Source organism: Sphaerodactylus townsendi, linkage group LG01, assembly GCF_021028975.2.
Source record: "Sphaerodactylus townsendi isolate TG3544 linkage group LG01, MPM_Stown_v2.3, whole genome shotgun sequence".
NCBI lineage: Eukaryota > Metazoa > Chordata > Lepidosauria > Squamata > Sphaerodactylidae > Sphaerodactylus > Sphaerodactylus townsendi.
In genome coordinates, this window is record NC_059425.1 from 4838862 (window position 1) to 4865265 (window position 26404).

General features: G+C 56.6%; 1 protein-coding gene across 2 annotated transcripts in view; it reads left to right on the top strand.

The window, feature by feature from the left end:
- Positions 1-22141: 22141 nt before the first annotated feature.
- LOC125439843 (SLAM family member 9-like) overlaps positions 22142-26404 on the top strand; it is a 58654-nt gene continuing 54391 nt past the window's right edge. For both annotated transcript variants that reach the window (XM_048509142.1, XM_048509134.1), the window contains exon 1: positions 22142-22445. In XM_048509142.1, coding sequence (XP_048365099.1) covers positions 22202-22445 — 244 coding nt within the window. In that variant the 5' untranslated portion in view covers positions 22142-22201. The remainder of the gene's footprint in view (positions 22446-26404) is intronic.

Sequence of the window (26404 nt, forward strand, 5' to 3'; positions counted from 1 at the left end):
TGTTTTGGGGTGGATTAGCCCCCACCCTGAAACAGCATCACTTTCAATGTGGCGTAGTGGTTAAGAGCAGGTGCTTTCTAATCTGGAGGAACCGGGTTTGATTCCCAGCTCTGCCACTTGAGCTGTGGAGGCTTATCTGGGGAATTCAGATTAGCCTGTACACTCCCACACACGCCAGTTGGGTAACCTTGAGCTAGTCACAGCTTCTCGGAGCTCTCTCAGCCCCACCTACCTCACAGGGTGTTTGTTGTGAGGGGGAAAGGGCAAGGAGATTGTAAGCTCCTTTGAGTCTCCTACAAGAGAGAAAGGGAGGATATAAATCCAAACTCTTCTTCTTCTTCTTCTTGTTCTAAACAAGAAGGTTATTTAAAAACACAGTAATAAAAGCTCAGCTGGAATGTGTTCCGCAGGTTAGGAAAGGCAGCACCCTGTCCAAAAGAAAGCCACCATGGTTAACAAGAGAGGTTGAGGAAATTATCAGAAAAAAGAAAATGTCTTTTAGAAAATGGAAGTCCAGTTTGGCTGATGAAGAATATGAGAGGGAACACAAATGGTGGCAAAAGAGAAGCAAGTTAGCTGTAAGGGAGGCAAAAAAGGATTATGAGGAACGCATGGCTGCGAACATCAAGACCAGCAACAAACAGTTCTTCAAGTACATCAAAAGTAGGAAGCCAGCTAGGGAAGCGGTAGGCCCGTTAGATGACAAAGGAACAAAGGGTGTGCTAAAAGATGACAGGGAGATTGCAGAGAAGCTGAATGAATTCTTTGCATCTGTCTTCACCCAAGAGGAGGTGAGGAAAATTCCTGCACCTGAACCAAGCTTCTTAGGAGGCGAATCCAAGGAACTAGCGAAGATAGTGGTAGACAAGGAAGAAGTTCTGGCAGCCATTGATAAACTAAATGCTACCAAATCCCCTGGCCCAGATTGCATTCATCCAAGAGTTCTTAAAGAGCTCAAGCATGAAATTGCTGATCTTCTCACTTTAATTTGCAACTTATCCCTGAAATCAGGCTCTATCCCTGAAGACTGGAAGATGGCCAATGTCACACCAATTTTTAAGAAAGGATCTAGGGGGGACCCGGGAAATTACAGGCCAGTCAGTTTGACATCTGTTCCTGGTAAATTAGTAGAATCTATCATTAAAGATAAAATTATTAAACATGTAGAAAAGCAAGACCTGCTGAGAAAGAGTCAGCATGGCTTTTGCAGAGGCAAATCCTGTCTTACAAACTTACTAGAGTTCTTTGAGGGTGTAAACAGACATGTGGATAAGGGGGAACCAGTGGACATTGTCTACTTGGATTTCCAAAAGGCTTTTGACAAAGTTCCTCACCAGAGACTGTTGAGAAAACTCAGCAATCAAGGAATAAGAGGGGAAGTCCTCCTATGGATTAAAAACTGGTTGAGAAACAGGAAGCAAAGAGTGGGTGTAAATGGGAAGTTCTCACAATGGAGAGATGTAGGGAGTGGTGTCCCCCAAGGATCCGTTTTGGGACCAGTGCTCTTTAACCTATTCATGAATGACCTGGAAGTAGGGGTGGGTAGCGTGGTGGCCAAGTTTGCAGATGATACCAAATTATGTAGGGTGGTGAGAACCACAAAGGATTGCGAAGAGCTCCAAGCGGACCTTGATAAATTAGGTGAGTGGGCTAAGAAATGGCAAATGCAGTTCAATGTAGCAAAATGCAAAGTGATGCACATAGGGGCAAAAAATCCAAACTTCATATACAAGCTATAAGGGTCAGTGCTATCAGTCACAGACCAGGAAAGGGATTTGGGCGTCTTAGTTGATAGTTCCATGGGAATGTCAGCTCAATGCATGGCAGCTGTGAAAAAGGCAAACTCTATGCTGGGGATAATTAGGAAAGGAATTGAGAATAAAACTGCAAAGATTGTCATGCCCTTATATAAAGCCGTGGTGCGACCGCACTTGGAGTACTGTGTCCAGTTCTGGTCGCCGCATCTCAAAAAGGATATTGAGGAGATAGAAAAAGTGCAGAGAAGGGCAACAAGGATGATTGAGGGACTGGAGCACCTTCCCTATGAGGAGAGGCTGCAGCGTTTGGGACTCTTTAGTTTGGAGAGGAGGCGTCTGAGAGGGGATATGATTGAAGTCTATAAAATTATGCATGGGGTAGAAAATGTTGACAGAGAGACATTTCTCTCTCTTTCTCACAATACTAGAACCAGGGGGCATTCATTGAAAATGCTGGGGGGAAGAATGAGGACTAATAAAAGGAAACACTTCTTCACGCAACGTGTGATTGGTGTTTGGAATATGCTGCCACAGGAGGTGGTGATGGCCACTAACCTGGATAGCTTTAAAAGGGGCTTGGACAGATTTATGGAGGAGAAGTCGATTTATGGCTACCAATCTTGATCCTCTTTGATTTGAGATTGCAAATGCCTTAACAGACCAGGTGCTCGGGAGCAACAGCCGCAGAAGGCCATTGCTTTCACCTCCTGCATGTGAGCTCCCAAAGGCACCTGGTGGGCCACTGCGAGTAGCAGAGAGCTGGACTAGATGGACTCTGGTCTGATCCAGCTGGCTTGTTCTTATGTTCTTATGTTCTTAAACTGAGGACCTCAGATTCTCCCTTTAAATCCATGCCGAAGGGGGTGGATTTAAAAGGAAATTTGGGGGGTGCCTGCTGTCAGGGGTACAATTGTTAAGCTACCAACACCAAACTCTTAGGGTATCTTTAGGAGACTCTCCTAATGATACCACCCAGTTTTGGTGAAGTTTGGTTTAGGGGGTCCAAAGTTATGGACCCCCAAAGGTGTAGCCCCATCTCCTATTACCTCCCATTGGAAACAATGGGGGATGGGGCACCCCATTTGGAAGTCTATAGCGTTGGACCCCCTGGACCAAACTTCACAAAACCTGGGTGGTATCAGTAAGAGACTCTCCTGATGTTACTTCCCAGGTTTGGTGAAATTTAGTTCAGGGTGTCCAAAGTTATGGACCCTCAAAGGTGTAGCCCTCATCTTCTATTAGCTCCCATTGGAAACAATGGAGGATGGGGCACCCCCTTTGGGAGTCCATAACTTTGGACCCCCTGAATCAAAACTCACCAAACCTGGGTAGTATCATCAGGAGAGTCCCCCAAACAATCCCTGAAAGTTTGGTGCTGCTAGCCCAAACAATGCGCCTCCTGCAGGCCAAAAACCAAAACACTCTAAAAATGTTTTAAAAACCCACAAACGGGTGGGCGGAGCTTCGGACATGAATGGGGGGGTTCAAACCCGAGAAACCCGCCCTTACCTACGTGCTTGCCCCCTTACCTACATCCATGAGAGGGAACAAGAAGAGGCAACCGAATAAAATCAGCAAAAAAAAACCATCACAGAAGCCGCCATAAACTCAAATACCACCCGACATTCAGATCCTATGAATGAGTCATAACATTCACACACCAGCGGCTGTGAACAGCCTAATATTAAGGGAAGCCCGGCCTCAATCAGTCCAAGGCAAAAAGGCAAGCGTTTCCACAAGCCTTCGACGATACGAAAAGGCACGGGGGTGGTTCTTTGGTGGTCCTGAAGATTAGGCAGGCTTGACTCTGTGCCTTGTTTGCCTTGTTCTCTCAAGAAGATCTTCCGGACCACGGCCCTGCACGGTGGGACAAAGTCAAGATGCACTTTTTTAACGCTTTTTAGCTATTATATTAAATAAGAACATAAGAAAGCGCCTGCTGGATCAGACCAGAGTCCATCTAGTCCAGCATTCTGCTACTTGCAGTGGCCCACCAGGTGCCTTTGGGAGCTCACCTGCAGGATGTGAAAGCAATGGCCTTCTGCGGCTGCTGCTCCCGAGCAGCTGGTCTGCTAAGGCCTCTGCAATCTCAGATCAAGGAGGATCAAGATTGATAGCCATAGATGCTGCCTTATTCTTAAATTGTATAGTTTTAACTGAACTATTGGGCTTTGATGGTGTCTTCCCGCATGGCAGGGGGTTGGACCGGATGGCCGTTGGGGTCTCTTCCAATTCTATGATTCTGTGTGGATCTGATGTGCTGCTATGTGATCAGCAGGCGTGGGCTGCCCTCTAGTGGGCACGGGGGCTCCTGGAATGGCACTCCACATCACCCCCTTTTTCATAACGCCAGTAGACCCTGCCATCCTCTCCCTCTCAAGGGGTTTAGGATGTGGGACGCCATCTATTGTGTTTTGTAATTAGAACACTGTGTTTTAACGGGGTTAGTTTTAATATGCAATATGTTAGGGTTTGGTCCCCCTGCTTCTGAGCCTTGGTGAGATCAGAAAACTCAACCTCCTCCCCAACACACACACGCACACGTCTCCCACTAAGGGATGGCCATGCAGGAGGGTGGGGAGGTCTTCATTCCCTCTGGGGCTGTTTGTGGACGTTCGTTCATTCATTTACTTCATTGATTATTAACTGAGCCGAATGCCTAAACACTGTATTTGATCAAGGAGTATTAAGTTTGTATGAACCAAAGATTTCTAAGAACCAAAGATTTCTGTATAGAGACCAGCAGGACTGCATGTTAGCAGATGGTCAAACTGCATGTTAGAAGCTTGTCAGTGATTATGCCGGCAAGCAAAGATAAATATCTTTAAGATCTTGTCACTAAAGGTTAATACGTGACAGAAGACATATACTTTATAACTTTGTTAAAGCTAGCTATATGGGATACCTAAGGGAAATAAAGAGATCAGAGGTTAGAATCGAAATGAATGTGATTCGTTAAATGGAAAAAGTGTTTTTATATATATGTTAAATGAACACAGAAATGATAATGACAGATTCATATTTACTAGTATTTTACTATAATTCTATTGTATTAGAATCGCATGGTATAATTGTTAGAATCAATGTTTGTATAATTTGTTAAATCATTTCAAACTGGGAATAGGGAAGTTTTATGATCTTAGAGAATGTATGTAAAAACCTGCATACCCTGGAGAGGTATCTCTCTTCAGGTGCAAACTTAGAAAAGTAGGAAAACAGGTTATTCTTGGAGACCAGAAAAGGCAGAAGTTAGTTTTATTGCAGCCGTTTGCATATGGGCAGAGGGACGTGAGCAAACAGCATGCAGTGTTTGTGTAACAGAAGGAATCAGACACGTAGCAGAAAGAAGTCAAACTATCCAATGGGATTTTAAGGTTCATGCTTGCTTATTTATTTATTTATTTATTTATTTATTTATTTATTTATTTATTTATTTATTTATTTATTTATTTATTTATTTATTTATTTATTGGTCTTATAGACTGCCCAACCCCCGAAGGGCTCTGGGCGGTGAACAACATTAAAATAACAAGTACAGAGTAAACTATAAATAATTTAAGTTAAAAGCAGCAGTTAATAAACAACAGACAGCAGTGCCTGTAACAATTCCTACTAAACTAAACTCTCCCAAAGGGAGGAGAAAAGTGGCCCATAGATGGTAGTGGGCCCAAAAGGGGGGAGGCGGGGGCACCCATCAGCGGCTGGGCACTCCAAAGGCCCGGCGGAACAACTCTGTCTTTCAGGCCCTGCGGAACTCACTTATAGCATGTGAAAGGGGTATGGATCTTATGGGATATGTTTACAGGTATGATTGTGTGACGTATGTATACTTTGTATCTATAAGGACTAAGGTCTTTCGTATGGTGGGTGTGTCTCTCTTTCGAGAGCACCCAGAGGGGTCACCTTCTGTCACCTTCTATATTCCGTTCAGTAAGAATGTTCTGTTTGCTTCTGATGTCAGATGTCTGATGCTTTTTTGGAGTTTGTTTCTAACCTATCTTTTCTCAAGGCAGCTGCACAGGCCGGACATTGGGTTCTGGCCTCACAGTGTACCAAAGGGCAGAACAATATTTTGATCCTCTTTGATCTGAGATTGCAAATGCCTTAAAGTCCAGGTGCTCGGGAGCAACAGCCGCAGAAGGCCCTTGCTTTCACCTCCTGCAGGTGAGCTCCCAAAGGCACCTGGTGGGCCACTGCGAGGAGCAGAGAGCTGGACTAGATGGACTCTGGTCTGATCCAGCTGGCTTGTTCTTATGTTCTTAATATAGACAACAAAATAAATTGCAATAACACTGGATTATAAAACCAGAGGACATGAAATTGAGCAATATAAGTGGCCTCATCATTGGCCACACCATTCTTCTCCATAATTGTCATGCCCCCACAGAAGCATTTGTTATTTTCCCATTAAGTTTATGTTTCCCTAGACTCTACAGGCAGTCTTCCTGTTATTACCCAGTAATCCCCCTGTTCAGTCAGTCAGTCCAAGGTGCCTAGGGTAGTTGGAAGGCTGCAGTATTTGCTACGTATAAGGTGTTTAGAAAGCATAAAGTTCAGGTTAACAAAAAGTAGAATCCAGACAAAAGACTCAAGGAGCCTAAAGAAAGCAAAGACAAAGGGACTTTCGTGAAAGGAGCCAAGAAAGGATAAAGTCTACAGCTCCAGTTTGTTCCAGTCAAGCCAGTACTTTATTTTAGACAGACCCTGGGAGGAGTTGGGGAACAGAACAGCCACACCCTTCTGCTCCAGTGGCAAATAACCTCCACCTTCAGCAGCTGGGAGGAAATGCCCAGATTGATTGATTGATTGATTGATTGATTGATTGATTGATTGATTGATTGATTGATTGATTGATTGATTGATCAAGGACATCAGGTATCTGCTAATCTGCCCCTTATAAGAACTCAGTGACTAGACTGGACAGCCCTCAAGAGCTGCTCCACAGCCATCAAAGTCTCCAAGTTGACATGAACTCTAAATGGCCCTGGCGGTGTCGGAGACTTTGCTAAAGCCTGAAGCATATTATAAATCTTATTTGCCAGGAAAAACTTGCCAAAGTGCAACTAATCAGCCATTCCCGAGAATTTAGGGACTTAACCAGCCATTGCAAACATGAAGTTCTGACACTGTGAAGGTGGAGAAGTATTTCTTTGCCACGGTCCTTGCTCTGTAACACAGTCCCTTGATTTAACTTTGAGGCTTCATTTTTGCATAATGGTCCCCCTGCCCAAATCCCCCAGTTTGGCAACAATCCACCATACTGGGTTACAGTACAAACTGGACAGTGGATTTGGGGGAAGAGGGTTACCTTGTCAATAGTTTCTAGAGCAGGGATAGGGAACCTGCGGCTCTCCAGATGTTCAGGAACTACAATTCCCATCAGCCTTTGTCAGCATGGCCAATTGGCCATGCTGGTAGGGGCTGATGGGAATTGTAGTTCCTGAACATCTGGAGAGCCGCAGGCCCCCCCCCCCCCCCCCCCCCCCGCCCCCCCCCCCACCCGGGGGCCCCCCCCCCCCAGGCCCCCCCCCCTTTCGCCCCCCCCCCCCCCCCCCCCCCCCCCCCCCCCCCCCCCCCCCCCCCCCCCGCCCCCCCTCACCCCTCCACCCCCCCCCCCCCCCACCCCCCCCCCCCCCCACCCCCCCCCCCCCCCACCCCCCCCCCCCCCCACCCCCCCCCCCCCCCACCCCCCCCCCCCCCCACCCCCCCCCCCCCCCACCCCCCCCCCCCCCCACCCCCCCCCCCCCCCACCCCCCCCCCCCCCCACCCCCCCCCCCCCCCACCCCCCCCCCCCCCCACCCCCCCCCCCCCCCACCCCCCCCCCCCCCCACCCCCCCCCCCCCCCACCCCCCCCCCCCCCCACCCCCCCCCCCCCCCACCCCCCCCCCCCCCCACCCCCCCCCCCCCCCACCCCCCCCCCCCCCCACCCCCCCCCCCCCCCACCCCCCCCCCCCCCCACCCCCCCCCCCCCCCACCCCCCCCCCCCCCCACCCCCCCCCCCCCCCACCCCCCCCCCCCCCCACCCCCCCCCCCCCCCACCCCCCCCCCCCCCCACCCCCCCCCCCCCCCACCCCCCCCCCCCCCCACCCCCCCCCCCCCCCACCCCCCCCCCCCCCCACCCCCCCCCCCCCCCACCCCCCCCCCCCCCCACCCCCCCCCCCCCCCACCCCCCCCCCCCCCCACCCCCCCCCCCCCCCACCCCCCCCCCCCCCCACCCCCCCCCCCCCCCACCCCCCCCCCCCCCCACCCCCCCCCCCCCCCACCCCCCCCCCCCCCCACCCCCCCCCCCCCCCACCCCCCCCCCCCCCCACCCCCCCCCCCCCCCACCCCCCCCCCCCCCCACCCCCCCCCCCCCCCACCCCCCCCCCCCCCCACCCCCCCCCCCCCCCACCCCCCCCCCCCCCCACCCCCCCCCCCCCCCACCCCCCCCCCCCCCCACCCCCCCCCCCCCCCACCCCCCCCCCCCCCCACCCCCCCCCCCCCCCACCCCCCCCCCCCCCCACCCCCCCCCCCCCCCACCCCCCCCCCCCCCCACCCCCCCCCCCCCCCACCCCCCCCCCCCCCCACCCCCCCCCCCCCCCACCCCCCCCCCCCCCCACCCCCCCCCCCCCCCACCCCCCCCCCCCCCCACCCCCCCCCCCCCCCACCCCCCCCCCCCCCCACCCCCCCCCCCCCCCACCCCCCCCCCCCCCCACCCCCCCCCCCCCCCACCCCCCCCCCCCCCCACCCCCCCCCCCCCCCACCCCCCCCCCCCCCCACCCCCCCCCCCCCCCACCCCCCCCCCCCCCCACCCCCCCCCCCCCCCACCCCCCCCCCCCCCCACCCCCCCCCCCCCCCACCCCCCCCCCCCCCCACCCCCCCCCCCCCCCACCCCCCCCCCCCCCCACCCCCCCCCCCCCCCACCCCCCCCCCCCCCCACCCCCCCCCCCCCCCACCCCCCCCCCCCCCCACCCCCCCCCCCCCCCACCCCCCCCCCCCCCCACCCCCCCCCCCCCCCACCCCCCCCCCCCCCCACCCCCCCCCCCCCCCACCCCCCCCCCCCCCCACCCCCCCCCCCCCCCACCCCCCCCCCCCCCCACCCCCCCCCCCCCCCACCCCCCCCCCCCCCCACCCCCCCCCCCCCCCACCCCCCCCCCCCCCCACCCCCCCCCCCCCCCACCCCCCCCCCCCCCCACCCCCCCCCCCCCCCACCCCCCCCCCCCCCCACCCCCCCCCCCCCCCACCCCCCCCCCCCCCCACCCCCCCCCCCCCCCACCCCCCCCCCCCCCCACCCCCCCCCCCCCCCACCCCCCCCCCCCCCCACCCCCCCCCCCCCCCACCCCCCCCCCCCCCCACCCCCCCCCCCCCCCACCCCCCCCCCCCCCCACCCCCCCCCCCCCCCACCCCCCCCCCCCCCCACCCCCCCCCCCCCCCACCCCCCCCCCCCCCCACCCCCCCCCCCCCCCACCCCCCCCCCCCCCCACCCCCCCCCCCCCCCACCCCCCCCCCCCCCCACCCCCCCCCCCCCCCACCCCCCCCCCCCCCCACCCCCCCCCCCCCCCACCCCCCCCCCCCCCCACCCCCCCCCCCCCCCACCCCCCCCCCCCCCCACCCCCCCCCCCCCCCACCCCCCCCCCCCCCCACCCCCCCCCCCCCCCACCCCCCCCCCCCCCCACCCCCCCCCCCCCCCACCCCCCCCCCCCCCCACCCCCCCCCCCCCCCACCCCCCCCCCCCCCCACCCCCCCCCCCCCCCACCCCCCCCCCCCCCCACCCCCCCCCCCCCCCACCCCCCCCCCCCCCCACCCCCCCCCCCCCCCACCCCCCCCCCCCCCCACCCCCCCCCCCCCCCACCCCCCCCCCCCCCCACCCCCCCCCCCCCCCACCCCCCCCCCCCCCCACCCCCCCCCCCCCCCACCCCCCCCCCCCCCCACCCCCCCCCCCCCCCACCCCCCCCCCCCCCCACCCCCCCCCCCCCCCACCCCCCCCCCCCCCCACCCCCCCCCCCCCCCACCCCCCCCCCCCCCCACCCCCCCCCCCCCCCACCCCCCCCCCCCCCCACCCCCCCCCCCCCCCACCCCCCCCCCCCCCCACCCCCCCCCCCCCCCACCCCCCCCCCCCCCCACCCCCCCCCCCCCCCACCCCCCCCCCCCCCCACCCCCCCCCCCCCCCACCCCCCCCCCCCCCCACCCCCCCCCCCCCCCACCCCCCCCCCCCCCCACCCCCCCCCCCCCCCACCCCCCCCCCCCCCCACCCCCCCCCCCCCCCACCCCCCCCCCCCCCCACCCCCCCCCCCCCCCACCCCCCCCCCCCCCCACCCCCCCCCCCCCCCACCCCCCCCCCCCCCCACCCCCCCCCCCCCCCACCCCCCCCCCCCCCCACCCCCCCCCCCCCCCACCCCCCCCCCCCCCCACCCCCCCCCCCCCCCACCCCCCCCCCCCCCCACCCCCCCCCCCCCCCACCCCCCCCCCCCCCCACCCCCCCCCCCCCCCACCCCCCCCCCCCCCCACCCCCCCCCCCCCCCACCCCCCCCCCCCCCCACCCCCCCCCCCCCCCACCCCCCCCCCCCCCCACCCCCCCCCCCCCCCACCCCCCCCCCCCCCCACCCCCCCCCCCCCCCACCCCCCCCCCCCCCCACCCCCCCCCCCCCCCACCCCCCCCCCCCCCCACCCCCCCCCCCCCCCACCCCCCCCCCCCCCCACCCCCCCCCCCCCCCACCCCCCCCCCCCCCCACCCCCCCCCCCCCCCACCCCCCCCCCCCCCCACCCCCCCCCCCCCCCACCCCCCCCCCCCCCCACCCCCCCCCCCCCCCACCCCCCCCCCCCCCCACCCCCCCCCCCCCCCACCCCCCCCCCCCCCCACCCCCCCCCCCCCCCACCCCCCCCCCCCCCCACCCCCCCCCCCCCCCACCCCCCCCCCCCCCCACCCCCCCCCCCCCCCACCCCCCCCCCCCCCCACCCCCCCCCCCCCCCACCCCCCCCCCCCCCCACCCCCCCCCCCCCCCACCCCCCCCCCCCCCCACCCCCCCCCCCCCCCACCCCCCCCCCCCCCCACCCCCCCCCCCCCCCACCCCCCCCCCCCCCCACCCCCCCCCCCCCCCACCCCCCCCCCCCCCCACCCCCCCCCCCCCCCACCCCCCCCCCCCCCCACCCCCCCCCCCCCCCACCCCCCCCCCCCCCCACCCCCCCCCCCCCCCACCCCCCCCCCCCCCCACCCCCCCCCCCCCCCACCCCCCCCCCCCCCCACCCCCCCCCCCCCCCACCCCCCCCCCCCCCCACCCCCCCCCCCCCCCACCCCCCCCCCCCCCCACCCCCCCCCCCCCCCACCCCCCCCCCCCCCCACCCCCCCCCCCCCCCACCCCCCCCCCCCCCCACCCCCCCCCCCCCCCACCCCCCCCCCCCCCCACCCCCCCCCCCCCCCACCCCCCCCCCCCCCCACCCCCCCCCCCCCCCACCCCCCCCCCCCCCCACCCCCCCCCCCCCCCACCCCCCCCCCCCCCCACCCCCCCCCCCCCCCACCCCCCCCCCCCCCCACCCCCCCCCCCCCCCACCCCCCCCCCCCCCCACCCCCCCCCCCCCCCACCCCCCCCCCCCCCCACCCCCCCCCCCCCCCACCCCCCCCCCCCCCCACCCCCCCCCCCCCCCACCCCCCCCCCCCCCCACCCCCCCCCCCCCCCACCCCCCCCCCCCCCCACCCCCCCCCCCCCCCACCCCCCCCCCCCCCCACCCCCCCCCCCCCCCACCCCCCCCCCCCCCCACCCCCCCCCCCCCCCACCCCCCCCCCCCCCCACCCCCCCCCCCCCCCACCCCCCCCCCCCCCCACCCCCCCCCCCCCCCACCCCCCCCCCCCCCCACCCCCCCCCCCCCCCACCCCCCCCCCCCCCCACCCCCCCCCCCCCCCACCCCCCCCCCCCCCCACCCCCCCCCCCCCCCACCCCCCCCCCCCCCCACCCCCCCCCCCCCCCACCCCCCCCCCCCCCCACCCCCCCCCCCCCCCACCCCCCCCCCCCCCCACCCCCCCCCCCCCCCACCCCCCCCCCCCCCCACCCCCCCCCCCCCCCACCCCCCCCCCCCCCCACCCCCCCCCCCCCCCACCCCCCCCCCCCCCCACCCCCCCCCCCCCCCACCCCCCCCCCCCCCCACCCCCCCCCCCCCCCACCCCCCCCCCCCCCCACCCCCCCCCCCCCCCACCCCCCCCCCCCCCCACCCCCCCCCCCCCCCACCCCCCCCCCCCCCCACCCCCCCCCCCCCCCACCCCCCCCCCCCCCCACCCCCCCCCCCCCCCACCCCCCCCCCCCCCCACCCCCCCCCCCCCCCACCCCCCCCCCCCCCCACCCCCCCCCCCCCCCACCCCCCCCCCCCCCCACCCCCCCCCCCCCCCACCCCCCCCCCCCCCCACCCCCCCCCCCCCCCACCCCCCCCCCCCCCAACCCCCCCCCCCCCCCCCCCCCCCCCCCCCCCACCCCCCTCCCTCCCTATTCCCCCCCCCACCCCCCCCCCCCCCAAACAATGGAGGATGGGGGCACCCCCTTGCTGGGAGTCCATAACTTTGGACCCCCTGAACTCGCTACACCAAACATGGGAAGTATCATCAGGAGGAGATCCCCTAAACAATCCCTGAAAGTTTGGTGCTGCTAGCCTAAGCAATACGCCCCCTGGGGCCACAAAAGAAAAAGCACTAAAATGTTTTAAAAACTCACAAACGGGTGGGCGGAGCTTCGGACATGAATGGGGGGGTTCAAACCCGAGAACCCCCCCCCTTACCTACGTGCCTGGTCACAGGTGAGAAACCTCCCCAGTCTCTTTACTGTGCCGCTGAGCAGCCCCTGAAGCTCTGCAACTTTGAAGTGAAAAGGACCTCTCTGAAACCATCACGCGTCAGTACCTCTCTGAGTCCCAGTTTAAGAAGCCTTTCTTTTGTTTTCAAGATAAATTTCAATTACTGTGTTCAAGTTACCCTGGTGCCAGCCTGCGTGTGTGTGAGAGAGGTGGAAGAGTGCCTGTCTGAGAGGCTAGAACCCCAGCCAATTGTGAGTTCCCTCCATTTTCATTTAGGGGCTCTGACGTTGATTCCCCTCAGTCTAGAGTCTCTAGACCAGGGGTCCCCAAACTACGGCCCGCGGGCCAAATCAGGCCCCCGGAAGACATTTATCCGGCCCGCTGGGCAGAAGCGGATCTCCCCCTTCTCTATCTCCTTTTCCCCAGGTTTACAAACAGCATTAAGCGCGGGCGACTCGCTGCTCATTCCAAGCGGCCGGAGGGGACCGTACCAATGCAGCAAGGGAGGGGAGAGAGAAAGGTGGCGGAGCTTCAGGGCCGGATTGGAAGGGGACTGCGGGGGTGGGGGGCTCGGCCAGGGGCGGGTCGAGGGCGGATGGATGGCGCCCCCCCCCCCCCGCGGGCGGCACTTGGTCCGGCCCGCGGCTGGGCTCTGGCCATGCGTGAACTGGCCCCCTGTTTAAAAAGTTTGGGGACCCCTGCTCTAGACCAAGAGTGAATGTGAGGTGGGGCCCTTCATTATATTTGGCAGCCAGCAGCAGTTTTGGGGAATCCAAGTTCCTTTTCTTTAATGGTGGCAGCAGAGTGAAAAGAAGATCCCCAAACACTAGCCTGGGGATATTTTGGGTTATAAGGTGTCCCCGTTACATTTGGTGGCTAGTGTTGGGGATTATATATCTATATCTCTCCCTCTCTTGGCCTCCCGTTACAGGGGGAATGCTGAGGGTGCTAATTGAGACAGGGTGCTGGACTAGATGGACCCTCACTGTTCTGATCCAGAAGGGCTCTTCCGATGTTCTCAGGAGTCTTTGTTGTTGTTATTGTTGTTTTTGTTGTTTGCCAGAAATAGTGCAAAAAATAAACAGGGCAGTGGGAAGCAAAATGGACTTTTAGATTCCAAAGTCACTTACATAACAGGTTGAACAGAGATCTACACTTATCATGTTATTTATAGAACAGTACAAAGGTCAACAATTATGTACCTTTAAGATGTAGAGCAGTGGTTCCCAAACTTATTTGGCCTACCGCCCCCTTTCCAGAAAAAAATATTACTTAGCGCCCCCTGGAAATTAATTTTTTTAAATTTTTAATAGCAATTAAACAGAAAGATATATGTATTAATGTTTCTACCTGTGGCCATCACTGCCCCCCTGGATCACTGCAGCACCCACCAGGGGGCAGTGGCGCCCACTTTGGGAATCACTGATGTAGAGGAACAGCTGCAAAGTATCAATTTAGCTCTGAGTCGGGTTTTCATTTAAACATTCCTGCAACTCCAGCTGCAGTTGATTAATGGCTAAGACAGTGTGGACTTCCACAGATGTGACTGAATCACTTGGCATTACATGCAAGTCATTGGTCTTAAAAAGTGTGTAACAAAATTTAATTAATATTGGAATTTTATAAATAGTATACAATTTCATATTAAATGATTAAAATGTGTGATAATAGAGCACTAATATAAGATAAAAAGTTACAAATTTTAAGATTTGTTAATATGAAAAAATAGTGTAATTGTATGAATGATTGTAATTTTTGAAATCATATAGACCAGTGCATCATTTTCAAAGGAAACACTTCTTCACGCAACGTGTGATTGGTGTTTGGAATATGCTGCCACTGGAGGTGGTGATGGCTGCTAACTTGGATAGCTTTAAAAGAGGCTTGGACAGATTGATGGAGGAGACATCGATCTCTGGCTCCCAATCTTGATCCTCCTTGATCTGAGATTGCAAATGCCTTAGCAGACCAGGTGCTCAGGAGCAGGAGCAGCAGAAGGCCATTGCTTTCACATCCTGCATGTGAGCTCCCAAAGGCACCTGGTGGGCCACTGCGAGTAGCAGAGTGCTGGACTAGATGGACTCTGGTCTGATCCAGCAGGCGCTTTCTTATGTTCTTATGACAGGGGGTTGGACTGGATGGCCCTTGGGGTCTCTTCCAATTCTATGATTCTATGAGGATCTGATGTGCTGCTATGTTAACAGCAGAGGTGGGCTGCCCTCTAGTGGGCACTAGTGTTTTTCAACAGTGGTAATTCTATGAAATTAATGTGCTACGTTCAAAACAATATGAAATTCACAAACACGCGTGGCACATAGGCGCTGGCTCAAGCAATTTATATTACCTGTTAGTTTCTTGTAAAGTCTGCCAAATTGTTGGCTATTAGACTTATCAAACTATTAAATCTCCATAACACATATATATCTCCACTTTAAATTAAATTCATGCAACAGTTTATTACAAGACAACCTTCTCTCAAATCCATAATCATGTATTTGTTAAACCAACAATGTCCATACTGTCCCAATTCAAGGGCAGACAAATTTCTCAGGTTTCAGTTGTATATATTTCTCAATCCACTCCGTTGTACTTCCCAAACGCTTCGCGCTGATTATCGCGTTTTCGTCTGCCTTCTTCAAGGGAAGTGTTCATGCACTTGATAAGGAACCCTCAACAGGTGGTTCTGTACATAACAATCCTTATATCATCTTATTATTGCCATTATTATTGCTACTTCCCACTGGAAGTAGCTAGTAGTGAGGCAATGTTGAAACAGGGCTGTGATGTCTTTTGGGAAATTCCGGTTAATGAGTGTCATGGTGTCTGCTATGGGGACCTTGGTGAATAGGGAAACCACATCAAAGCTGATCAGTTTGTCATTGGGGTTGAGTTTAAGATTGCTGATTTTGTCAATGAAGTGAGCTGAGTCCTTAATGTAATGTGCAGTCAGTCCAATATGGGTTTGTAGTTGTGCAGCCAGGAATTTTGCCAAATTGTATGTAGGGGATCCGATTGCATTCAAACCCATTGTTAAAGACCCAGACTTAAAGGGAGAATGTGAGGTCCCCAGTTTAAATATTGAAAGTGATGCTGTTTCAGGGGAGAATCCACTCCAAAACAGCATCACTTTCAATGTTGTTTTAACTGGGGACCCCAGATTCTCCCTTTAAGGTGGATTTAAAAGAAGAATCTGGGCTCCCTAGGTTAAACACCATTGAAAGTGGTTGTGGTGGGTTTTCCGGGCTGCGTGGCCGTGATCTGGTGGATCTTGTTCCTAACGTTTCACCTTCATCTGTGGCTGGCATCTTCAGAGGTGTATCACAGAAGGAAGTCACTGTGTTTATTTGTTGGATTTTTTCACTGCCCTTCCCTAGTCGGCTCAGGCGGTGGTGGGATTCAAATAATTTAACCACTGGTTGTTTACAAGCACCATTTTGACAATCGGTTCTGCCGAAGTGCTGCGAACCTGCTGAATCCCACCACTGGGGTCAGGGCGGTTTCCAACATCTGATAAACATCTGAGTCTGCTGGGTGCCTCGGACAGGCCAGGGCTGCCGCTCCTGCAGGGGAGGGGGGTCTCGGGGCTCTGCTGGTGGCGTGTCCGACCCCAGGAAGCCTCGCTGCATGCCCCACATTGACTGGAGGGGTTCGGGTAAGTCCCTCAGTCCAGGGAGGAGGGGGCCCAGGTGGAGGGGGCAAAGGCAGAGGGATTAGCCCGGCTGGAAGCCCTTCAGGAGCCTGCCGACCCTGGCCCAGCCCCCCCATGTGGCATCAGCCTAGTGAGCCCTTACAGCGGCTCTTAGGAATGCCTGTGCCATGCAACTCGCTCAGCCCATTTGCCCTGCACCGCACACGGAGGATGCACTGGAAGACACGTTCTAAGTATAGCTCACACCGTCAGCCAATGTGGCATCAGCCTAGTGGGCCGTTACAGCAGCGTAACCCTGTAGAATGCCACTCTCAGGACATTTAACCAGCACCCATCGGGGAGGGAAGGGCGTTCTAAGTATAGCCCCAGTCATGCGCATCTGATACGCAGGGCCCAGCCAAGGGAGCAGTTGGAAAAGGTGGAAAGGGAGCTGTGTGTGAGTGTTTCAAGCATCAACAAGCCAGCGCTCTACTCTGTGCCTGCAGCAGAGGAGATCAGGAGCCCTGGAGCCAGGTGGCCCTTGAGCAAAGGCAGGGCAGGAATGCTTCAGTCAATCGGGGAGGAGGAGGAGAAAGGGGGGCAGCATTCAGGATCTGCCCCTTGGGTGCAGTTTTATGTTCGGCTTTCTCTTCCTCAGTGAAGGCACTCGGAGCAATCCAGGACAGGATCCTGCCGGGTGCCCGGTGGATGGGATGGGCTAAATATAAAGCATCCCCCAAAAGTAAGACGTAGCAGTAGTGTTAGTAGGTTGCTTTTATTCACCTTTTTCACAATTTGACAGCTACTTCCGGTCCCGCCCCCCTGAATGATCAGGCTAGGGTTAGGATGAATTAAAGGGGGAGGGGAATTAAAGGGGTTTGAATTAAAGTGGGAGGGGATTAAAGGGTGTGAATAAAAATGCATTGAAACGTGAGTTTGATTTTATTAGGGCTGTGTGTGGAAATTGGTTTGTGTTTTAACGAGGCTGTAGTCTGGGGCAGGGATCAGAGAGTGAAATGTGTGCCTGTCTGAACCAAGTTTGCATGGTTTATTGGGACATGTCTACTCTGCAGGGTTGGTGTGTATGCGTTTCTACTGTGAATGTCTGCTTGAAAACACTTGGCCACTGTGCAAAAAGTGCAGCCGCCTGTCCCACGTTTTCAACATTCAGACAGGCACACATGGTTTTTCAAATGGGGAGGGGGTTGGAGGCTCTGGGCTGTCAGCCTCTTTACTTTTGGAATGAGAGATTCTGCTTTGCACTCGGGCTGAAGGATGTGAAAAGGCTTGGGGGATGGGTGAACTATTTTTAGCATCTTGCAGGAAACACCTCAGAACTTGTATTCCCTATCCCCAATGGTTCACGCCCATTTTATATCATTTTATAAAGTGTGTGAGTTAATTTAGCTTCCTGCAGGAAACTTTTCAAAGGGGCAAATGCAGTTTTGGGAATGTGAGCTATTTTTAGCTTCTGGCCGGATGCCAGATGTTGTTTTTCCATCCCTACAGAGGAAGGATGCTGTGTGGATCTCTGATGCAGGGGGTCGTTGTATCCTTCTGTGTATTTTGGAAATGCATTTGTTTCTGCCAGCAAATTTTGGGAAAGGGGGGTGAATGAGCAAAAGGCTCACCGTTTGGGGAATGAAAGAATATGTATAATAGGCTGCAAAACCATAGACTGTAAAAATCATAGGATTGTTTGAATTTAAAACACTGGGGTGGGAGAGGTGTGCGCAGCAGGTGATAGGCTTTCCAGAGAAAGAGAGAGAAAGGGGGTGAGGGGGTTTGCTTTTCTGTGTTCTCCACAGAGTGTGTAAAACACAGGGTGCTGTGGGATTTAAAACACTGGGGTGTGTGGAGAGGGACAGCTTTTGTAGAGTTTTGGGAACTCTGGCTGGCTCTCTGCTTCCTAAAACCTTTTGGGAGGTTTAAAACACAGAGTGCTGCGGGATTTTAAAGGAGTGGGTTTGCTTATTTACACTGTGTTCTCCATAAAGTGTGTAAAAAACTGGCAAAGTCCACTTCTCAAACACTACATTCACTCTACCAGCTTCAGGGGAAACCAGCATTTCACTCTCTGATCCCTGCCCCAGACTACAGCCTCGTTAAAACACAAACCAATTTCCACACACAGCCCTAATAAAATCAAACTCACGTTTCAATGCATTTTTATTCACCCCCTTTAATCCCCTCCCACTTTAATTCAAACCCCTTTAATTCCCCTCCCCCTTTAATTCATCCTAACCCTAGCCTGATCATTCAGGGGGGCGGGACCGGAAGTAGCTGTCAAATTGTGAAAAAGGTGAATAAAAGCAACCTACTAACACTACTGCTACGTCTTACTTTTGGGGGATGCTTTATATTTAGCACTTCAGCAAAACCTCTACTACGTCTTATTTTCAGAGGATGTCTTATTTTCGGGGAAACAGGGTACTAGTGAAGGGCAGGGGGAAAATCCAAGGACCAGAGATCAGAAGATTTCCAGCCAGCTTGTGAGATGTCAGACAGGCCTCTAGCAGGAAATGGGGGGCTGGCCTGGAAAGCCCCCTCCCCAGGCAACAGGACAGAGGGCTGGAGGAAAGTGGATGTGCTCCCAGAATGCTCTTTTGGGGGTCAGCAGTATCATACAACCCAAGAGTTGGAAGAGACTCGAAGGGCCATCCAGTCCAACCCCCTGCCATGCAGGAACGCCCAATCAAAGCACTCCTGACAGATGGCCATCCAGTATCAAGGAAAATGGGGCATGATGCTGGGACTGTGAGGCAAAGTAATTGTTTCTCCTTTTGTTTCTCCTACAGTGGACGGGAAGTGAGACAGAGCAGAGGTGTTCAGGAGCCTGCAGAGGAAACTGCTGTGGTTGAGGCTGTGGTCTTGGGGGGGCGAAATATCAACCTGAAGACTGTGCCAGAAGAGACAGGCTTTGCAGAACCACAGCCCAGTTCACGGGCGAGGGCAGACAGAGCAGGGATGGAGATCCGTGGCTTTTGGTGGGTGATGCTGCTGCTGCTGCTGCTGGACCGCCAGTCCTCAGGTGAGCCTTGCCCAAAATCTGACTTGCCTCCCAGCGTGCCAAGAAGGACCCAGGAGGGCGGAAGCTTTGCCTAACTCCTAAAGTCAGACTGTTGTGATTTGGGGGGCAGAGGCATACCAAGAGGAAATGGCGCCCAGATACAATTTTTCTCCAGGCGCCCCCCCCCCACTGCTACCCCCCCAAATCCCTTCTGCGCTCCCCTCCCAGGAGGCAGAACAGGCTGATGTATATCAGGGTGGGGCTTAGAGGGCAGGGCCATGCCCTATGTCACCCTGTGGGTGTGGCCACACCTCCCCAAGCCCCTCCCCCAGCCACTTCGGGCATCCCCCCCTTTGCTCCCAGTTCCCAAGGAGCCTACAGCCAGGGACCCCTGGATTATGGAGTTTGCCACAGTGGTCAGGTAGGTTTTCATGAGAGTAGGCGATCCTTTAACTATGCTGGCCCCAAGCCATATATTATTATTATTATTATTATTATTATTATTATTATTATTATTATTATTATTATTATTATTATTATTATTATTATTATGGAGGCCAGCCGCATCATTGAAGGGCCAGGGATCTCCAGTAAATTGGCCTCTGCTGAGCGCAGAGGTCGAGTTGGGACATATGGGGTAACTATTGGATAGAGAGTTCTCCACCTTAATCACCGCAGCCAAGAAAACGTGCTCCCCCCTGTATTTTTCTCTCCCATTTGAACGGGGCCACTTGGCACACTACCTGAATTGCCTAATAAACCCTGTTCAAAGGAGAGCCATAACGCTTGCCAGGTTCAATGTTATGCCTTGTGCCTTGTTACATGGCAGATTTAATAAGCAAGAAAAGGCTAAAAGATTGTGCCCATGTAACGATGGCTCAGTTGAATCTCTGGCCCACCAATTACTTCACTGTCTCTGATTCAAGGAAATCAGATCCAAGTATGTGAATCTCACTCCCTTACATTTACCCGACCTCCCCGATCTATTTAGATTCCACTACTTGTTGAACAACCCTGATCCTTCTCTCTGTATGATAGTGGCAGACTTTCTCTTGGAAATCATTAAATGCCAGTAGATTTCCTTTGTCCTAACATGTATATCCTATGTTGTATATGCTTTTTAATCTGTTTTTATTACTATTGTACTGCTGTCTATGCCAATAAAGGCTTGCTAATAGAATAGACATATGGGGTAATGCGGTCCCGAAGGTACGAGGATCCCAGGCCGCGCAAGGCCTTAAAGGTCAACACCTACACCTTGAAGATGATTCGGAATTCAACCGGGAGCCAATGCAGGCGGCGCAACACAGGTTGAATATGCTCTCGAAAGGCGCCCCCTGTGAGCAAACGAGCCGCCGCATGTTGGACCAGTTTTAATTTCCGGATCAAACGCAAGGGAAGGCCCGCGTAGAGCGAGTTAAAATAGTCTAGCCTGGAGGTGACCGTTGCATGGATCACCGTGGCTAGGTTGGTGTTAGAGAGGAAGGGAGCCAACCGTCGGGCCTGTCGAAGATGGAAAAACGCAACCCGGGTTATATGAGCCACCTGGGTCTCCATTGAAAGAGACGAATCCAGGTGGACCCCCAGGCTGCGGACGGAGGTGGTTGGTGCCAATGTGACCCCCTCCCACACCGGCGGCCGGAAATCCCCAACCTCTCCCCTCGACCAAGCCAAAGGATCTCCGTCTTCGATGGATTGAGTTTTAACCTGCTCTGCTGCAACCAACCAGCAACCGCCTCCAAACAATGTTGTAGAGCCGCAGGGGCGGTGACAGCTCCCCCCTCCATCAGCAGAATGAGCTCAGTGTCATCAGCATACTGATGACAGATCAGTCCAAAGCTCTGCATCAACTGAACAAGGGGTCGCATATAGATGTTAAATAACAGTGGGGACAGCAAAGCACCCTGAGGCACACCGCAATGAAGCAGGCACCTCTGGGAAGCTTGGTCCCCGCACCACACTTGCTGACTCTGCCCCCGGTGAGATAATCCATTGAGAAGGACGGTGCCCTGTACCGAGGAGGCTGACCAGGCGGTGGGCCAAAATTCGTGATCAACCACATCAAACGCTGCGGCGAGATCTAACAACACCAGGAGCGCCGATCCACCTCGGTCAAGTTGTATACGGAGCGTATCCGTGACGGCGACAAGAACAGTCTCCGTCCCATGCCCAGCACGGAAGCCGGACTGGAAGGGATCAAAAGCCGATGTGTCATCCAGGAAGCCCTGAAGCTGCTCCAACACCACTCTCTCAATTACCTTCCCCAGAAACGAAAGATTCAAAACGGGGCGGTAATTGGCTAGATCTCCAGGATCTAACGATGGTCTTTTCAAGAGTGGGTGGACTCTAATAATAATAATAATAATAATAATAATAATAATAATAATAATAATAATAATAATAATAATAATAATAATAATATTTACCTCAAGGTTACAGTTTGGTTCAACCCATAAAGCCCCCACCTTTGCATTACCCCAATATCAGCATGAGAAAGACCAGTAATACAAATACATTGTTTTGGGAAAGGCAAGTGACTCCCTGTGATAGAAAGAAGTACCCGGTAAGCTCTACTGTACCAGTTACATGCGAACAAAAGAAAAGAGGCCCCATGGCCTTTGGGCAGCAGAGATAGCATGCCCAGCTGTTGCACATCTGGAGACGTGCGCACTGGCAGGCTGATAATGGCGCAACCTGTCAGCGGGCGCCAGGCAGGATCCTGTCGTTGAATGCCGAATGCCGAATGCCGAATGGCGCGGCCTGACAGCCAAGCAGAGGAGATCAGGAGTCAGCGTCTCCCGGCCATCCCTGGAGCCGGGCTGTCCTTGACCAAAGGCAGGGCAGAAATACTTCAGTCAGTCCAGGAGGAGGAGAAAGGGGGGCAGAGTTGCCGGCCATCATCTGTCCCGCCAATGCTGTTTCATGTTCTGCTTTCTCTTCCTTTGGGAAGGTACTTGGAGCATTCCACGACAGGCTCCTGCCTTGCGCCCAGTGGATGGGATCGTGGGCGGATCGGTCTCACTTCCAGCCATTATCCCCGCTGGAAAAACAATGACCAAAATCGAGTGGGAATTCCGGCATGAAAGCGGCCCTCCAGTAGTGATAGCAGATTTTACGAATGGGAACTTGGAGCGGCCCAATCCTAGCGACCGATTTCTTCAGCGGCTGGAGAAGGCGAGTGAGACCACCCTGCGGATCAAGGGCCTGGAGAAGGAGGACAGCGGAAACTACACAGCTCACGTGAGATTTGAAAACGCAGAAGTACAACCACAGGCTTTTCTCTTGAAGGTCACAGGTGAGAAATCTCCCCAGTCTCTTTGCTGTGAGCAGTAGCTCCCTCGGACTCCAGGCTGCCCTGCTACCCACCCACCCACTGTTCTGCATGTGCAAACAAGCAAAAGAGCAGTAGTCCCGGAGCAGGGGTGGTTGTGTCACTTGTGCCCCCTGGCCCACTGAGAGGGATCACTGGGCCCACCCCTCTGCTCTACCACCCACTGGGTAAGGAAGGTGGCAAGGTAGGCACAGCCCCCACCAGGGGCTAGAGGGAGAGGACAGGTGAGTAGGTGGGTGGGTTGGTGGGTAGAAAGGCAGCACTACCCAGCTGCATGAGTGATGATGGAGATCGGGCTGGGGGCTCTGGAAGCCAGGAGTCCCCAACGTCTGTTGATTCTCCTGACACTATTTCCGGCACCCAGCAAGAGCCTTTAAGAGGGGGAGGGTGTAAGGAATTCCATAGAAGCAGAAATAAAAGGCTCTTTGGTGAAAAAGACCGTTTATTCAGACATCTTAGAAAGCTCAAGTACACGCAGTGGCAGGAATGACACTTCCCGCCAGAAGCACAGGTTATAACTCTATCCATCCCATCCCCCTCCCGGCTTCCCATGGGAACGGAGACCTCATCTCCCGCGCAGAGATAAAGTCTCCGCCGATGAAGCTGGCCCATCGCCCGGGCTGTGGAATGTACTCAAGGTTAGGCGGCCGCCCTTCCCATCAACACCATTGAAACCTTTACACTCTGCCTCCCTTAAAGAAGACCCCTCCCCCCCAGGTTTATGCGGAAAGGCGCGGTGGAAAGCAGAAATAAGGGTGGGGGCGTCAATATTTTCGGAATAAACCCATTGATTATACCCAGAGGAATATCCCACCCAAGAGACTAAATATTGCAAGCGTTTGCGATTAAAGCGAGAGTCCAGGATGGCGTCAATCTCGTAGTGCTTGTGGCCATCAATAATAGTCGGTGGGGGTCTCTCCGGCGGGTCGTGCCAGGCATCGGAAGCGGGAGCCTCCTTGAGTAAACTGGAATGGAAGACAGGATGAATGTTACTAAGAGAGTTAGGCAAATCCAATCGGGCAGTGACATCATTAATCACTTTAGTAATCTGAAAAGGTCCCACGAATCTTTTGCCTAGTTTGGAAAATTTATGCACGTCTCTGAGATTTTTGGTAGACAAATACACCCAAGCGCCCACACGCAGAGGGAAATCCGAGCGGTGCTTATCCGCTTGCAGTTTTTGGGAGTCCTTAGCCTGTTGTAAGGCGGTCTGGACCGATTTCCACCCCTCGGCTAGGGATGAAATCCATTGTTGAAACTCTGGAGGATCCAATGCTGTCGCGGGTAGTTGCGGTAACGGCGGGAAGGAGCGACCAGACACAGTTTCAAAGGGGGTTTTCTTTGTACTGCTATGAACCGCATTGTTATAGGCGTACTCCGCAAACGGAATGAGCTCGCACCAATTGTCTTGGTGGTAGTTGGTGTAACAACGTAAATACTGCTCTAGGGTTCTGTTCGTTCTCTCCGACTCACCGTCACTTTGAACGTGGTAGGGGGCGGCGACCGCCGGGGCGGCCCCTAACAACCCTAAAAAAGCCTTCCAGAACTTTGAAATGAATTGGGGGCCACGGTCGGAGACCACCTTAACGGGGGCGGAGTGTAGACGGTAAACATGTTGAATGAACAGCCGTGCTAACTTAGGAGCGGAGGGGATGGAAGCACATGGAATAAAATGGGCTTGTTTAGAAAATAAGTCCACCACTACCCATAAGACCGTGTTGCCATGACTTTCCGGTAAATCTGTAATAAAATCCATGGAGATGACTTCCCAGGGGCGGGAGGCCACCGGGAGAGGTTTCAACAGCCCATGGGGCTTTCCCGGAATGTTTTTGGCTTCTGCACAGACAGAGCAACCTTTAATATACGCCTCAATGTCCTTGCGCATTGCGCGCCACCAGAACTGACGGCGGGCCAAATGCAGAGTTTTCAGAAAGCCAAAATGTCCAGCTGAGCGGGCATCGTGGCAGGCTTCAAGAACCTGCTTGCGGAGGGGGGGAGGCACGTACCAACACTCCCCCCTCCGCCAAACTCCATTCTCCAAACGCAATTGGGAATCACCTTCCTCCGCTGGAGGCTCGTGCAGCCCCGCCTCCTCGAGTTCCCGCAGGAAAGGAGAGACGAGACTGGGAATGGCTGGTGAAGGAGGAGTGGACGTCTGAGATCGGGTGACAGCCAGCCCCAACTGGGAGGGGGAGAGAACAGTGCGTGGAATGTCTCGTAAGGCAGCTCCACCCCCCTCCCCGGGTAGGCGCGAGAGCGCGTCAGCCAGTTTATTGGTTTTCCCGGGGGAAAAATGGACTGTGAAAGAGAAACGAGAAAAGAAATCGGCCCAACGGAGTTGTTTTGCGGACATCTTGAGGGGGGTGGAAAGAGCGGCCAGGTTTTTGTGATCCGACCAAACCTGAAAGGGGTGTTTAGCCCCCTCCAGCCAGTGGCGCCAAGTGGAGAGTGCTACTTTGATGGCCGCAGTCTCTTTATCTCCCACAGTCCAGTTGAGTTCAGCACCGGAGAATTTCTTTGATAAATAAGCACACGGAACCAGCCTACCATCTTTATTTTTCTGCAACAGGGCTGCCCCAAGCGCTTTGTCCGAGGCATCCACGTGAACCACAAACGGGAGATCTGGGTCAGGGTGCTTTAGGATGGGTTCGGTGGTAAAAGCAGACTTTAAGAGCTGAAAGGCTTTTTGACATTCTTCAGACCAGGAAAGGGGGGCCCCGGGCTTGGCGGACAGTGGATCTTTACCCTTAGTGCGTAAGAGGTCTGTGAGAGGGAGAGTCAGTTCAGCGAATTGGGGTATGAAGTCACGATAGAAATTAGCAAAACCCAGAAAAGATTGGAGTTCTTTACGGTTGGTGGGGGCAGGCCATTGGAGGACCGCGTCAATTTTAGCAGGATCCATTTTTAAGCCCTCGGGCGAGATCCGGTAACCCAAATAGTCAATAGAGGTCTGGTGGAAACAGCATTTGGAGAGTTTGGCAAAGAGAGAGTTGTTGAGCAAACGTTTCAATACTTCCCGAACCAATGCTTCATGCTCTTCCATGGTTTGTGAATAAATTAAAACGTCATCTAAGTATACCACAACTCCCTTGTACAATAAATCATGGAGAACTTCGTTGATAAGGGCCATAAAAGCCCCGGGGGCCCCACTTAACCCGAATGGCATTATTAAGTATTCAAACTGTCCAAACTTTGTGTTAAACGCAGTCAAGTGTTCATAGCCTTCAGCAATTCTGACCCTGTAGTAAGCTTCTCTCAAGTCTAATTTAGTAAAGATGCGCCCTTTGCCCAATGCATCTAAAAGGTCCTTGATCAAAGGCAAAGGGTATTTATTGGACAGGGAGACTGCATTGAGACCTCGATAATCTGTGCAAAGCCGTAAAGACCCATCTTTCTTTTTTACAAACAAAACGGGAGCAGCGTGCGTGTGTTTGGTAGCCCGCCGTATGAACCCGCGAGCGAGATTCTTGTCCAAGAAGGCACGAAGTTCCTTCTCCTCATTGGGACTCATACGGTAGATTCTACCTTTGGGCAGTTGCGCCCCCGGCTGTATAACGATTTTGCAGTCAGTGTCTCTATGGGGTGGCAACTGATCGCATTCTTGCTCCTGAAAAACTCTGGCTAGATCTTGGTACGCCGGTGGGATGCCAATAGAATCGGGAGCAATCGCTGATGAAGCCAGGGAGGGGGGTGTGTCAGGAGAAGTTGGGTTTTCCCCCCAATTCATGTGTTCACCGCAGGGAGGGTCAGTGAATTCTAAGATCCTTTCTTTCCAAATGAACTTTGGTTCATGTAACAATAACCATGGCATGCCCAGAACTATGGAGTGTTTGGCCACTGGCGCCAAAATAAAACTAATTTTCTCCCAATGGTCGGCGCAACGGAGGAGAACCAGTTGTGTTTTGAACTGGGCCGGTCCTTCG